General features: G+C 35.7%; 3 protein-coding genes across 5 annotated transcripts; 1 reads left to right on the top strand and 2 right to left on the bottom strand.

The window, feature by feature from the left end:
• Positions 1 to 726: 726 nt before the first annotated feature.
• LOC122279145 (activator of 90 kDa heat shock protein ATPase homolog 1-like) lies at positions 727 to 3788 on the bottom strand. Of its 2 annotated transcripts, XM_043089524.1 has the most exons (4): positions 3650 to 3788; positions 1282 to 2251; positions 1127 to 1206; positions 727 to 1001 (listed from the first exon to the last, which is right to left on the bottom strand). In XM_043089524.1, exons 2-4 carry the CDS (start codon positions 2158 to 2160, stop codon positions 908 to 910), a joined length of 1053 nt encoding a protein of 350 aa, XP_042945458.1. In that variant the 5' UTR covers positions 2161 to 2251; positions 3650 to 3788; the 3' UTR covers positions 727 to 907. The 2 variants fall into 2 exon arrangements, with proteins under 2 accessions (XP_042945458.1, XP_042945459.1); XM_043089525.1 differs by lacking the exon at positions 3650 to 3788 and having other exon boundaries at positions 1282 to 2357.
• Positions 3596 to 6989, bottom strand: LOC122279144 (gamma-tubulin complex component 3-like). Its single transcript, XM_043089522.1, has 3 exons — positions 4484 to 6989; positions 3914 to 4373; positions 3596 to 3817 (listed from the first exon to the last, which is right to left on the bottom strand). The coding sequence occupies exons 1-2, from the start codon at positions 6754 to 6756 to the stop codon at positions 4082 to 4084; spliced, it is 2565 nt and encodes an 854-aa protein (XP_042945456.1). The 5' UTR covers positions 6757 to 6989; the 3' UTR covers positions 3596 to 3817; positions 3914 to 4081.
• A 3642-nt stretch (positions 6990 to 10631) lies between these two features.
• Positions 10632 to 15741, top strand: LOC122279253 (E3 ubiquitin-protein ligase SINAT2-like). Of its 2 annotated transcripts, none has more exons than XM_043089733.1 (4): positions 10632 to 10824; positions 12465 to 12783; positions 13980 to 14366; positions 15148 to 15741. In XM_043089733.1, exons 2-4 carry the CDS (start codon positions 12568 to 12570, stop codon positions 15466 to 15468), a joined length of 924 nt encoding a protein of 307 aa, XP_042945667.1. In that variant the 5' UTR covers positions 10632 to 10824; positions 12465 to 12567; the 3' UTR covers positions 15469 to 15741. The 2 variants fall into 2 exon arrangements, with proteins under 2 accessions (XP_042945667.1, XP_042945668.1); XM_043089734.1 differs by lacking the exon at positions 10632 to 10824 and adding an exon at positions 10831 to 11576.
• The last annotated feature ends 154 nt before the right edge of the window (positions 15742 to 15895 follow it).

Raw genomic sequence — 15895 nt, 5'->3', positions numbered from 1 at the left:
TTCCCAAAATTAAACAGCACGATCATGATCTACAGTAAAGCAGCCTCACAGTCATATATTCTTAAAAAACAAGTCTAAAATCTGTTGAGCAGAATATCCATGCAGAAGCCCCAGCTTTCAAATACAATCATGAAGGCGCGCGCGCTAATAGCCTTTAAGAAGTCAGGCCACCACCTCCAAGTCGTAGACCAGAATTAACAATGTAAAACTCAAAATCAGATTTAAGACAGTGTTACATAATACAATATTCCCACAGGCTACTATAATTTTGATCAAATCAACCCCAGCATTTTGAGCTACCTACAAGATCTTTCTGTTTTGGCTAATAGTTCAAGTTTTCATTATAAGTTCGCCTCAAAATAGAATAGCACGATTCAATATGATTCTAGATACCAGCATTTCCTCGTAACAGAACGTTACTTTAAACCAGGAACTAGTACTATTAAAAGATTGCTACTAAATACTAAAATTGCTCAATCACATTCAGCAATGGCTAACAACAAGAAAAGAAGTTCATTTGCAACAGAAAGCAGTAATAAGCACAAATACCACGGTTCTCTAGCCAAAAGTGGAAGACAGTTTAGGCAGTAATGCGTTCCGATGTCTTCAAATGCAGTACAGGATAAAACAAGATGAAGGACACCTAAAGTAGGCAGAAGCATAATCTTAACAAGAGACACCTCTATCATTGAAACCAAATTGCTAAACTGATGGAAGAATTACCAATACAGAAAACACTAAAATTGTGGTAGTTTAGTTTGAAAGACAGTCTAGACAAAATCCACGCTATCAAGATATTCCATGACATTAGAGTGTGAACATAATCCAAACACAGTAGCCTTCCTCTGCTAATCGAAAAAAGAAAAAAGATTGATTAGAACTTCTGCTCATAGGTGATTACAAAATCTCATATACCAAAACCAAAAACTGCCCGTATCCTGTTGAAAATAAGATCCCGCCATCCCCTCTCAGTATTCTCCACCACAGTCGCATTCCCATATCTGCAACCAAAAACAACCGAAACAGAGAACTTCACCCCACCAACCGAGAAAACAATAAACTTCCTACATTTCTCAGGAACTTCGGAAAAAAGAAAAATCAAGCCAACCCATCAACAAAGACCCACCTGTCTTCCTCAGGAATATTAGTATGCGCCAGCTTTACTACGGTAATCCCGGGTTCCGGCTCGTCCAAAGCAAGTTTCACCTGCAAGATTCATCCAAGAATCAGTCACTACACCAATCCCATCAATTACAATCTAATCAAACCAAAAGAACTCACCGTCGAATAAATGCCATCGGCCCAATTCGCGAACCTCCACTTCAGCACAATCAATTTCCCATCCTGCAACTCCAAATTGGTCCCAGTTACTGACCCATCAAAGATGCTAAACTCCCCACCCACCTCTTTGCTAATCCTTGCATTGCTCAGCGTAAAGCCCTTCCATCTATTCTCGTCCATCAGTATCTCATACATATCCCTCGCCCGGCAGCTAAACTTCTCCCTCAAAGTTATTGTCTTGAACCCCTTCTTCGCCTCCTTCTTAGCCGCCGCCTTATTTTCCCCAACCGACTCCTTTGGCTTCGTGGCAGCCGCAGCAGCCACCGTCGACTGAGCCTTCGGCACGATCTTCTTGACCTCCAATTCGTCCTTGGCAGGTCCACCTTTAGCCATGGTCTGCACGTAGACCCTGACCTTATCGAAAATCAAGGGCTTCCCTTTCGCGAGCATGGCTTCCTTGAGTCTCCTCCCAAGGGGGCCCTCGTCCTTGATGGAGACCTTCAATTCGGGGTCCTCGTCGGCGTTCTCGTCGGAAATGTAGGGGATTTCGACGAGACCTTCGGCTTTTAGCAAGGAATTTCCGTCGGAGTCTTTGGCCTCCCCTTCCCAGGAGAGCGTGACGCTGATCTCATAGCCGGGTATGATCTTTCCCTTGCGAACGTTGAGGTAGGCGTCGCCGTCAACCTTGTCAACCTTCTTGGTCTTGATGAAGAGATCACCTTCGCCGTCGGTTACGGTGAGACCGGAAAGGAGGTTGGACAAGAGGTTTCGGGACCAATCGAGACAGTTTGTCTCGACCCAGTGCCAGTTGTGGACGTTGGCGCCGTCAGCTCTGTCCTTCACAATCCACCGCTTGTCACCCTCTCCGTACTTTGCCATTGCCCAATGTCAGAGAACCCAAATAAAAGTCTAAGGGAGCTCCGAGAACGGTTAGTATGTGTGCAATAGCCTGATTAAAGCGTACCGATATCTGAGAGAGAGAGAGAGAGAGAGAGATAGATGGTTAAAGCGAGGGAAACTGGAAAAAGAAAATAAAGATTGGAACTTGGACAGAAGGAGGTGTCTTCTGGAGCTAGTCAAGAATATATTTCATACGGATAATGGTACCCTACGTTTCTTTTATTACTGTTTTACATTCAGTTATTTTTTTAAAGTAGAAATGGCCAATTGGCAATTGCATTATCTAAAAGAAAAAAAATTTAATCAATTAATATAATCGTGTAATCTAATTAAAAATAAATTCAATCTGATAAAAGATGGATCTTCTTTTACTTTTTGAATCAATTTTTATAAAATTTAATTTCTTTTTAATTAAATTATATGATTAGATTGAATTTATTTTCTTATAAATTATATAAAAAGTTCATATTCTGAAATTTTTAATCCCAATTCAAATAGTGAAAAAAGAAAAAACAATTGAGAAGTAAAGTAAAAAAAAAAAAATGTAAGAAAATCATTACCCATTTCATACACGCACATGTACAAAAGTGGTATGAATTTCAGTATTAATTATAGAAAATTTAACCATGTTTAGATAAAAAGTGGTAGGAAATTATTATTTTATAAAAATCCCAATTAATTTTGGGACCATTAAAATTATTAAAAATGAAAAATACTGCCGTGACTATTGTAGCTTTATGTTAGTCAAAAGAACTTGAAGATAACATGTTGAAGGGGCGATTTGGAAGTCCGGCCTCATTTGAACAGTAAAATGAGATCAAATATGTAAATAGTAATAGGATTATTTGAGTTGAGATATTTTATAAGATTTTAGAAAAATACAAAGAAAAAATCGATAAAAATATTATAAAATTAAAATATTAAATTTGATCAAATATAATTTTTATTTTTGAATTTGAAAAAGTTAATTATTATTATTTTTATATTATTTGGAAGTATTGAAAAGTTTTAATAATTAGATAATGATTAAATGAAAAAATTAAGATTTGAAATTGAAAAACATTTGTATTTATTGTATTTAAATATTGAGATAAAATGAGCTTAGAAACTCTTGCCATCCAAACTAGACCAATGGCTTTGTTTGGATTCAAAAATCATCTAATTATTACAACATTTTCAAATTCTTAAACAAAATATAATAAATAATTCAACTTTTTTAAATTCTAAAATAAAATTAATATTAAAAAATAATATTCTAACAATATTTTATTTAACTTTTATATCATCTCATCTCAATTCACTATCCAAATCTCCCTAAGTGCATAAACGACTCTATAGATGTTCGTTGGTTCAAAAAGCAATGGTTTAGTTCTATGCCACAAGGAGAAAGTAATTGAATCGAACTGAAGGAAGATGCAAAACAAGGGTAAACACACGTTGCTTATCATTCAAACAATATAGAACTTACGGTACAGTATCCAAGCTCTGGATGCACAGCTTGTGAAAGCCGCAAGAAATCTTCCCAAAGAAAATCATTCATATATCAGATAAACACTACCACAATTCACCCCCTAATCTATATACCTCCAAGTCAATCAAACGTCCACATAAGCCATCAGAAACGAGCAACCACCATCTGAAAATTAAGACATGCATATGTCAGATCTCCGACAAATATTTTAAAATGTGCACACAGACTACAAAAACATAAAGGAGCTAAAAGTTCACACACCGAATTAGAGCAATTAAATATGAACTGGTATATTGTCCTGAGGTCAGCCAGCCCCGATGAATATGATTGTTTCAGTCACTTGGGCAGGAGCAATTAGCAAATTGAAGCATTTTCTTTATGCTTTGATCGTGGAAACTTTCCTTAAACTCTAATGCGTCTATTTGTTTTCTATAAACTAGGACCAGACTGGCTATAAAATTCAGTGAAGTCAAGCCGGAACAGTAGGAACTTTAGATCAACATGCTGCTGCAAAGGCAACTGAGAAAGGAAGTCCTCAAGCAGCGATGAATATTCCTTTGCTATTTCATCCAATTCTTGTCCCTTGTTTCGAAAAAATTCACCAGCACGTTGTGTGAGGGCCTTCCTGCCATCACTTATCCAGGACCCAGGTTCTGAAGCTTTATCACTTACTGGCCTCCGTGATTTGCTCTTGTCTCGAGAGGGTAAAGAGGATTCCATTCTGCAGCATACATGTATATTAGGATATACTAGCATGACCAAATGCAGTTCTAACAATATTAAAAAAAATTGTACAGAAATATAACAATAATAATACAGAAAGAAGAATACCTTGCTTCTAGCTCGCATATGCCTTCATATAATCGATCGGTATGACTTCGGAACCGCAATATAAGATCAAAAAGCAAAAAGAGTGACTTGCAAAGGGTTTGGGAACGCTCTCCAAGGAGGGATTTCTCTACAATTGAATGGAGATATTTCTCGTGTGCAGCCAGTAGATCATCAAGATCCTTTGCTACCTCCAGTTCACTCGAAAAATTTGACCATGACACCTCCAAGACTTCAAACATGATATAATATTGCAAGTTTGTTACAAAATGGTTCATGTCATCCCAAAGAACCTGGCATCGCCGCAGTGTCGAAAGCAACTGGAACTTGACAGCACACTGCAGCTTCGTGAAGGAATGAGAAGTAATACAGTTTGGTTTCATTGTCTTCCAAGCACCAATAAGCCCATGCTCCACCCGCCTAAACTTCCACAGGAAATTAAAAATTCTTAAATACCTTGCCATAACAGATTCTGTAAACACTGTATCCAAGGGCACTCTTGCATCATATTCCAATGAGAAAACATCCCAGCCTCTATCTCCAGTTTCATGTGGCATCATCTTAACCCTCAACCTATCCAGTATGTCAGGATCATCATATTGAGCATTAGAAGATCGAATTGCAGTTTCCAGCAAGCCCGCTAGTTTGAAAGTGCTAATGGTGTTAGCGGGCTCTGAAAGCTCTGGCCCAACAATATCCATTAGGTACTGAACAAAATCACCTTGTCCAAGCAGTAAATACCGCTTTATTGCAAGACAATGTTCTTTGAACTTGTACTCCTTGTACATAACGTCCAACAAATGCTTATCAATCCTCTTTGCTGCTTCATCAACCAAAGACTCAAGGGCATCAGTTTCACCATAACCCAGGCCCCCTCTTCTTGTTGTAGTCCCAGCAGCAGTGGCAGCTTCTGTTGCAGCATCTGCCCAACCACGATCCTCACAACAAACCCGAAGAAAATTTATCGACTTACCAGTCCTTAAAATGCGCTGAGCAAGATATTGTGAGATAAATGAAGGAAGCATCCCAGCATGGAGCCTGTAACCATCTCTCCAAAGAGACTCGGCTTTCACAGGCTGACCCAGAATAAAAAACTCCGCAAAAATATCTTCCAACTCCCCTTCCAAAACCCAACTCCTTACCATCTCAAAAAGCGGAGAACAAACCCGCTGGAGCAAGCGCCTCATGAACTCATGCACCAGTGGATCACCGTGCTGGGCATGCAAATGAATAGCCCCAGCCATTGCCCCACCCCTCAAAACCCTACACTTATCAACCAAAACAGCCATTAACCTCATTTTCACCGTTGGCTCTGCAAACCATACCGACAGTCTCCTCAATGAAAGATAATTTTCCGAGCACACCTTCTCAGAAACCAGCGGAATAGGATTCATCGACTGTGCGTCGAGCACTGCCAATAACTTGTAGTACTCTGAAAGCTCATCTTGCAGTGCAGCACAAAAGGCCTGCCCAACGGTTCCCACATCCTCAGCAGGAAACCGATCCATACTCTCTGAAATATACCCTTTAACCTTCCGAAACAACCAACCCAATTCGCAAAGCTTCCGGACGACTGCCCGGGTGGCTCTTGGAACCTTTACTAAATCCGGTAAAACAAACCCATCAGCATTTTTATCAAATTTGATATACTTCCCGTCAATTCCTTGACAAGCATACAATACATCTCTCACCAAAACCTCTTCACACACCTCATTCTCTTCCTTAACCAAGTTCACGAACTCCCTAAATGCAATTTCACGTCGATTTTCCGGGTCTTTTGAGACTAACAAAACTCCATTTCTCCAATCCTTTTCTTTGCTTCCTAGAGTACGTGAAACTCTATAACTATTACCCGATTCGGCGTTGTTTAACGGCAAATGGGGCAACAAAACCGAGGAATCTAACTGGGTTTTCGCGGCTTTCCGGTCGTCGGCTATGATTTTGAGCAAATAAAGGACAGCCCATTTGTTATTGACGCTACCTAGGCCGGTTTTGGAGGCGAACTTGGTGTAAAGCTCGGCGAAAGTGAGGGCTTCGGAGGACTTACCTTGAGTGGCGAGACGGCGCTTGATGGACTCGGCGATGGCGGCGGCGTCGGGGGCAATGGAGGGGGTCATTCGGCTGGAAAGTAAGCGAACTGCGTAGCGAAGAGAGTTGCGAAAATCGGGAGAATCAGGGTCAAGGGCGTGCGAATCGGAGGTGGGGTTTCGGGAGAGCAAGCGTAGGACCAGCTCCTTGATCAGATCTGAGACCTTTTGGTGGTCTTCCTCTTCCATTGCCCTTCACACACTCGCACCCACAGAGAAAGAGAAAGGGATTGTGAATTTCTTGCGAGTATGTGCGGATGGAATTATGGGCGCGGAAACGAGAAGCCAACTTTTTGAAATGGGGGTCTGGTCTGGTAAGGGTACTCTGCGTGTTGGGGCACATCGGCTGGCGTTGAAACTTGAAACTCGAAACCTGAAAAGATCACCAGGTGAGGTAGGTCTCTGAATTTGGCAACTTTTTACCTCTCTCGTCAAAAGTCTTTCCTGGATTTATACATAAAATTACCAAACTTTCATGCCAATTTTTACCTCAATTGGACCTTATTTACTTTCCCACAAAACAAATTATGTTTCCTGAATTTTAAAACTCATCTGTCTACTAATTTTTTTTTTTTTAAATACGATTTTAGAGTGTATAAATTTCACATATTTTTTTTTTTTTAAATTGAGTCTATTATTAAAAAATAATTTTTTTATATAAATATTAAATTTATCTATATTCATTAAAAAAATACGCGAAACTTACACATTATTATATTTAACATTATATTTTAAAGAGAGTTATTATACTTTTTGTTTGCAAGAATGCTTTTTTTTAAAGGGAAATATCTAGCATTATTAAGAGCTTTCTTCAAAGGAATGAATGAATACAAGAGGGATAATCCTCGATGTCAATAACATCCTCTATAGGGTCTAGAGAACCATTTGCTAACATGTGAGCAGCACCATTTGTATTCCCTACTAATATGATTGATAGATCAGCTATCTAACTTAGAAAGTTGTTGTCTTACGTCAGTAATAATAACACTTGAACTATGCCATGAAGAACACGCTTGTGTAGTACTCTTAATGACTTGTAGAGGATCGCCTTTCACTATAATCTTCCTCAATCCAAACTCAAAAGCAAAAATAAAAGCTTGTAAAGCTTCAAAAGATTAAGCCAAAAGGGGATCGATCAGGAAAAAATTCTATCTGCATCCTTTTGGTGGCCATACATTTCCTTTATGATCTCCAGCCATGATGCCAATTCCAACCTTGCCAACAGGCTTGTTGATTGCTGCATCGCAATTCACAATGCTTTAGTATGTGGTAAGACTGGATTGGGCCGAGTCTTTGAAAAATGTGGCTTGGTGTTTAGGATGATGTCTCAGTTGTTGATTAAAAATGTGGCTTTAATCATCACATTCTCTCTCTTTATCCACATTCCATACGCATATATATGAGTCATGATTATGTACACACAACGTGACAAAGCCAAATGCGCCCTTTCGTTGTTCTTTAGTGCTTGGCAAACTATGCACCTAATATATATATATTTTATAATTTAATAATTATTTACGTGATATATAATTTAATTTAAAAGATATTATAGCATATAGATAAAATAGTAGTAACTAGTAAGGATAGGGTATGATAGAACAGATAAGATGCTACAAAGATCAGCGAGGCAAAAGGGATTCCCCTGCATGGACAATTGGACACCATGGGTAGTTGTTGTGAATCTTGTGATCAGGTTTGGTTGATAAAGTTGATCAGTACGAAATAATAAGATTACAAGTAACTTTCAACAGTATTATTTATTTCATATTAAAATAAATAAATACATAAATAAAATGTTCCGTTTTGATAATAAAAGTGTTTCATTTCATTCTATTATTATAATTTTCTTAAAATTTTATAAAATATAATAAATAATTTAATTTTTTCAAATCTAAAAATAATATTTTAATAATATTTTATTCATCTTTCATATAAAGCATCCCATCTCATATTCTCTCACTATCTAAATTGCACCTAATTATTTATACAAAAATTATGTGTGCAGTCACTTTTACATATTTTTTTATGTATTTTACTAATGTAATTGGTTGAGTATTAAAAAAATTTAATACAACCAATCATATCAATGAAATATATATAGAATATATAAAAATAATTGTATGTAACATTAGTCTTATTTATATACTATCTATGGAAAATGTACTCGTGGTGTTCTCTCTTTGAGGTTTCCAAATTCCCATTCCTCTGAATTGATCCAATATTCATCAATGTTTCGACGAGCTTAATTTTTATTGAAAACATTATGGTTAATGAAGTAATTTTGTTTGAAAAAAATTATATTTGTAAGTAAGTATAAAACATATATTTCATATTATTAACATGAAAAAAATTTGATTTAAAAAAAATTAAAATTCTTACAAATTAAATTCTACTATATCAATGGTTAAAAAGCATGCTCTCCACGCTAGTTTATGAGTAGAATTAGGGTTAGTTTGGATTAAAAAATGAGATGAAATGATTTTAAATAAAAGATGAGAGTTAAATAAAATATTATTAGAATATTATTTTTTAATATTATTATTATTTTAAAAATTAAAAAAAATTAAATTATTTATTATATTTTATGTAAAAATTTAAAAATATTATAATAATAAAATGAGATGAGATGAAATACTTTCAGAATTTAAAGATAGCCTACTATTTTTATTTTATTTTTTAAACATTTCCACCTTAAATTACCTAATTATTGGCAACGATTTTCATAGCCTACTATTTTTATTTTATTTTTTAAACATTTCCACCTTAAATTACCTAATTATTGGCAACGATTTTCAAGATTAAAAAACAATACAAAAACAAATTTCTTGAAACTTTATTCTCAAATAAAACTTATTTTTATATTTCCAAATGACGTTTACTCAGAAAAAAATAAAAAATAAATAAAAAAAATACCCATATTTTATTTCAACCTCAACATTTTGCAAAAGTTCATTTTTTTCCCCCTAAATATGCAAAAGATCGTTGAAAAGTGAGAAATGGTATGATATTCCCCCCAAATCCTAAGTAAAGGACAAAAAGAGTATACTGATTGACCAGTGTGAAACTACTGTATTCCAACGCCCACAGTGTATACGTCCGCAGAACAATCTGTACTCGCTGCGTTTGAAAAAATGGGTACTCGCCGAGTCATTCGGTGAGGGACGGTGCTACTTCCAAATCCACCGACAGCAGCACCGAATAGGCAAATTTCTTAATCTCTCTCTTTTTTTTTTTTAAATATATTTTTTCTAATTTATTTATTTTTTAAAAATAAATAAAAATTATAAATTCATTAAAAAATATTTATTTAACTATCAACAATCACCATATGTAAATTAACAATTTATTTTAATGAGTTTACACACATTTCAATAAGGGAAAAATATACCTTTATTACTTCTATTTTGACCATATATTTTACTTGAATTGAGCTAAGTTATAGAAACTTCAAAACTCACATTTAAGATTAGATTTGAGTAATAAGTTGAAATAAAATAAATTAAAAAATTAAATAAAATATTATTAAAATATTATTTTTTAATATTAATATTCTTTTTAGATTTGAAAAATTAAATTATTTATTTTATTTTATGTGTAAATTTATAAAAATTTTAATAATGAGATAAGTTGAGTTTTTTTTTTTATAATTTTCTCAATATAATATTTTTTATAATTTAAAAAGAGATAGATGGAGTCTAAATATAAATTTAATTATATTAAATATTGGATATAGATATTATGAAGTTTGGAATTAAATACAATAAAATTCACCTTGTATCTTTACATTTCTTTCGTATTATAAATATATTTTTAGAAAAATTAAAGGAAATGACACTCGATTACTTATAGAGGGAACGTGACAGAGGATCCCAGCGAGTACTCGTCGTTACTCTAGACGCGAGAGTACAGGCTCAATCCTTTATTCTAGAAATTAAAACGTCAACGGTCTTAAGAAAGGAAAGAGAGAGAGAGAGAGAGAGAGAATTCAAACGTTGCGTGCGGGGAGAGTCACTGGTCCACGGTCTGGGACAAAATTAACACAAAAAGTAAAAAGAAATTAAGCGAAAAATATTAGAAAAAGGGTGAAACTCTTTATAATAAAACCAAATTTCACAGTGATGATTTGTGGAAGCATAGAGAAGTCGACAATAGAGATCTCCATGACCAGCACCGATAAAAACAGGATATCCTTTTTTATTTTTGTTCTACAAATTCCATAACCAGTTATACGCGCAAGTCCCGAAGCTCGTGGAACTGGTTTGTTTTTGTTGTTGTTTTTTTTTTTTTGGTTCTGAAAGTCTTGTTTTTGTTTTTTGTTTTCTTGTTCATGATTCAAGTGAAACCCATGAGTTTATGGATTTAATTTGATTTTTTTTTTAGACGTTTGCCTCGGAAATCTCAATTGATTATTTGATTTTTTGTATATGTTGTGGGTTTGTTTTTTCTTTTGATCGGATGATGATTTTTGGATCGTTTAAATGGGTATTCTTTTGGCTTTTCTTCTCGTGCCAGATTTCACCGCATTCTTGATTTGGTTAAGTGGGAAAGGTAGTTTTTGGCAAGACCCAGTTTTGCGTTTGATTGGAGTTGGTTGGATGGAATTTTGAAACAGGATTTTGCGTTATTTTAGTATTCTTATAACTATTTTGATTTATTTTACTGATGATTTAAGTGGGAAAGGTAATGATTGGCAAATAAGTTTTGAACTACGTGGAAAATTGTGTTTTGTTTTTAATTTAAAATTTGCAATTGGTATTTGTTCTGGTTTCATATCTTCACTGATTCGGTGCTTGATACAAGAGGTGTATTTGCCAGAATTCTGTTCGGCACTTATTTGAACATGCCATTTTTTTTTTTTTTTTGGAATTTTTGTTCTTTTGGTTTGTACATAGATTTTGATTGCTCCACGGTTGATCTAAATGGAAATGGCTGTTTTCTAAAAACTCACTTTGAGTTTGTTCCGTTTATGTTGAATGTGCTCAAGGTCGTTGGAGATTTGTTTGACTGAGGTATGGTGGAGGAACCAGGCGAAACTTTTTGGTCTGGGTTAGCTTTGTTGTCTCCATTTTGTATAATGTTTTAAAAGCTGAATCACTCTTTGTTTGGTGTTTGAAAATAATTTGCGTCTAGCTTTGTTGTTTCCATTTTGTACAATGTTTTTCGCTGAAACACTCTTCATGGGGCATTTTACGTTTGAAAACAAATTTCGCATGTTGTTTCCTCTTCTTGTTCTTGCTAAGGCAAATGCAATCTCCTATCAATTCTAATACTGGCGAACTGCAAAGTTAGAAACTATTATTTATCTGCAAAGCACTGCTTCTCATTTCCTGACTACTTTAATTGTTTTTCATGGGGAAGAGATATATTAAAATTGTTTTACTGGGGAATTCAAATGAAGGGATGCGACCTACTGATGTTGTAAAAAGCAAAGCTGTAGTATAGAACTTCTGAATGCCCAGTTACAATCTTTAGTCATTAGAATAAACGGCTAGTTTTATGATTTGGGAAATATTGTTAATAGACAAGTTTTATGATGTGGAAATTGTAGTTAATAAACGATTAGTTTTATAACTTGGGAATTGTAGTATAGAAACACCCAGATGGCATAGAGACCCACTAGTTGTATGGTAAGAACTTGGCAGACTAAATTCTACAATTTATCAGTTTGATTTTTCTCCACTTTCAAAAGCCAGAAGAGTACTTTTGAAATGAAAGTTAAATAGGACAATGTGCCGTAAGCATACGTCTATGGATCTCTTGCGAGTTGGAAATATGTGTTCTCACGTATCTGGTCCAAGATCTGTACATACTGGAAAACAACAATGGCTTGGAAATATATGGTTTTATTTAGTGTCTATGAGGTTCTTTCGCACTAAGATCCTTTATATTCCTGACAGAGCAATATCACCATAGGTGATTGGAGGAGGTACAATTGAGGAGGCAATTACAGTTCTGGATCTTGGTCATTGAGCTACAAATATCATTAGATATCTATCAGCCATGGCTCCTGGTAGTAGCGCTTGCAAAGAAGTCGTTGAGTCTTATTCTACAGTTTCAGATTATGAAATAGCAACAACAGAGCTGGAGACTATTGGTAAACCTACAAGAGCTACCAATGGTTCTGGTGGACAGCAGGGGATTTATTCAACTAATGGTGTGCATGAACTGCTTGAGTGCCCCGTCTGCACATGTTTGATGTACCCTCCGATTCACCAGGTGTGCTAATCCCATATGTTCCATTCCTGAACTTTTTATGATCTGTTTCTGATAGGACTTCCATTTTTAGTTCTGGGATGTTCATATGGAATGACTCCTGTAATTGCTATGGTACTATTCATAGAACATCATTGGAAATTTATAGAATTTAAATTATTATGTTTAACACGTTTGGTGATGTCTCCCTTATATATGCATTCTTTCAATTTTATACTCTACTCCACCTTAAAAGTTGTATTGAGGTTTCAAATGCTGTTAACCAAATTCTGGGTACAAATAACTTTCTGTCACATGTTCAAATATAACTATAATGTAGGATTGTTTCAGCTGAAATGAGACAAAACGGCTAATATACTGAATACACCGTTGGGTTGAAGAATAATGCTTAAATCATGGGCTCTCACATACATAACCTTGGTATTTTTCTTGTAATCTAGCCTACAATGATGCTTGGGTTATTACTGTTCCCCTTACATATGGAATCCAAGTTTGCAGTTGCAATGGCAACTATGCGTTTAATGTAACTTGAATATAGAAATAATTTCTTATTATAGACCCAAAAGGAATTCCTTATGACCAAATCTTAATATAGCTATGAATTATAAAAGAATGTTCTAAGCACATGACAGTGACTGGACTATTAATTTTCTTGAACATGTTCTATTTTAATGAATCTGTGTGGTGGAAGAATATGTCAAAGGGAGGCATGCCTATTCTGTTTATTAACACCTTATTCAGTTTTCGAAACTGCTGGCCTCTTAGGGTGGGGTTTACTTTTAACTAATATTATCGTTCCAAATCTAATTTTGACCCGTTGGATGCAGTATACACCTTCTAAAAGGAAGGACACTTTTGGGTTATGAATTTATTACCTGGTGGGTAGCTTTGGAGACTTCTAGGTAGCTGTATAACTAATGCCTAAGAGATATATTTTGGCTGGTGTATGTAGTACTTTTTGTTGTAAGTGATTTAACTAACTTGTAATTTGATTCAGAAAGCTTTGCAGTGAGTCGTAACTGCTTCCTACGTTTGAGCTGGTTTGGTTGTTACATTTTAAAATAGAATTAGAAAAGAGCTTATTGTCAGTTTTCTCTTAACATGCTTGTTGTGAAATTATTCTAACACATTCTAGATAAGAGTGTCCAAATTTTAAACACATTTTGAACTCCTTTTGTATTTGGATTCTCATTTTGTAGTGTCCAAATGGCCATACTCTGTGTTCAAACTGCAAGACAAGAGTGCACAATTGTTGCCCAACTTGCCGCTACGATCTTGGGAATATAAGATGTTTGGCTCTGGAGAAAGTTGCTGAATCGTTGGAGCTCCCATGTACATACCAGACTTTGGGTTGCACTGATATTTTCCCATACTACAGCAAGCTTAAGCATGAGCAACATTGTCGATTCCGTCCATTCAGTTGCCCTTATGCTGGATCTGAGTGCTCTGTCACAGGTGACATCCCAACTCTTGTTGCACATCTTAAGGATGATCACAAGGTTGACATGCATGATGGGTGTACCTTCAACCATCGATATGTTAAATCAAACCCACATGAAGTTGAAAATGCCACATGGATGTTGACTGTAAGTATTTTATGCTATGGTCCTAATATCTAGCTAGTTGTGCTGACTTTTGTAATTTCTCAGGTTCCATTTCCATCTTCTCTGTCTCTTATTGGAACATGGAGGAGATGGCCTGTGCCCTGAGCTGTCCCTTATTCGTAAATACATCACTCGTTCAAGTGAAAAAAAAAAATCTTGGACGGGTTGGAAGTATATTGGACACGATATGATTATATCTTATGCCTTATTTCTTGTTAGGGCTTATAAATCTTGCATCACTCATTATCATAATTTTTTTTTTAATGGCAGCAAGATTTGGTAATTTTTCTTGTGCCTAATTTGTTGGGATTGAGGCTTAGTTGAGTTGAGTTTAAGATTTGGTCATTTGTAGCACATAGTGGTGGTGCCGGCAACTGGCTGTTGATCTAAATTTAGTTTTTAAATAAATGAAATGGGAAAAGTGGTTCCTAATTGCTTCTTGCACTGCTTGGGAACTGATAAATGATAATAATTTCTTAAGCGGGTTCACATGCTTTTTGTACAGGTTGTTTGTAAAACATATTTCATGCTCCTAAAGGAATTGGTCTAGTATTGTCATTTTAATCAAATTGCATTAGTTGCATTAGCAGCAATTAGTTGCATGTGAAGTGATCTTTTCCCTAGATTCACTCCCATATACCTGCTTCCTTATTCAGAAATAAAAACGTTTATGTACCTACTTCATATCATGTACTTTTTCATTCTCTATGCAAATAAGTTTAATGCATTCCAATTTAATGTTTTGATCTGCCTTTTTGTGCAGGTGTTCAACTGTTTTGGAAGACAATTCTGTTTGCATTTTGAGGCTTTCCAGCTTGGTACGGCACCAGTATACATGGCCTTCTTGCGATTCATGGGCGATGACAATGAGGCAAAGAAATTCAGCTATAGTTTGGAAGTTGGTGCAAATGGTCGTAAGCTCATATGGCAAGGAATACCAAGAAGCATTCGTGACAGTCATAAGAAAGTTCGTGACAGTCAGGACGGACTCATTATTCAGAGGAATATGGCTCTATACTTTTCTGGTGGGGATAGGCAAGAGCTGAAGTTGAGGGTTACTGGCCGTATATGGAAAGAAGAATAACAGCTAGAAAGATTATGAATGTTTAGGTGAGTGTACAGTAAGACATTGGGGTTGCTTCATGTGGCAACTGGTGAAGCTTTAATTATTCCGATTAGGTTTCCCTCTGTGTTTACATGATGTCTCCGTAATTGGGTTGAAGGCATGCTGCATTTGTTAGCTTCCCTGCAGCCCACATACTCCGGTTGAAAAGTAGTGTAAAAGATCAAAACAAATATTGATCAAAATGTAGTACCAAAAGATTCATTTGGTATTATGAATGCGTTTTATATTTTATTGATCTTCTATACTTTTCTTATTTCCATCCATCTGCAGGCTTTTTGCCCTTGAATTAGCTTCTTCTGCAATTCGTTCACTGTTTTCCAAATCCTCGAACCTATCATCACGCGTCATTCTTACCTCTTGGCTCTTGAGAATGCATGGACACAAA

The sequence above is a fragment of the Carya illinoinensis genome, chromosome 10 (assembly GCF_018687715.1).
Source record: "Carya illinoinensis cultivar Pawnee chromosome 10, C.illinoinensisPawnee_v1, whole genome shotgun sequence".
Classification (NCBI taxonomy): Eukaryota; Viridiplantae; Streptophyta; class Magnoliopsida; order Fagales; family Juglandaceae; genus Carya; species Carya illinoinensis.
This window is presented reverse-complemented; position numbering and strand designations above follow the sequence as displayed.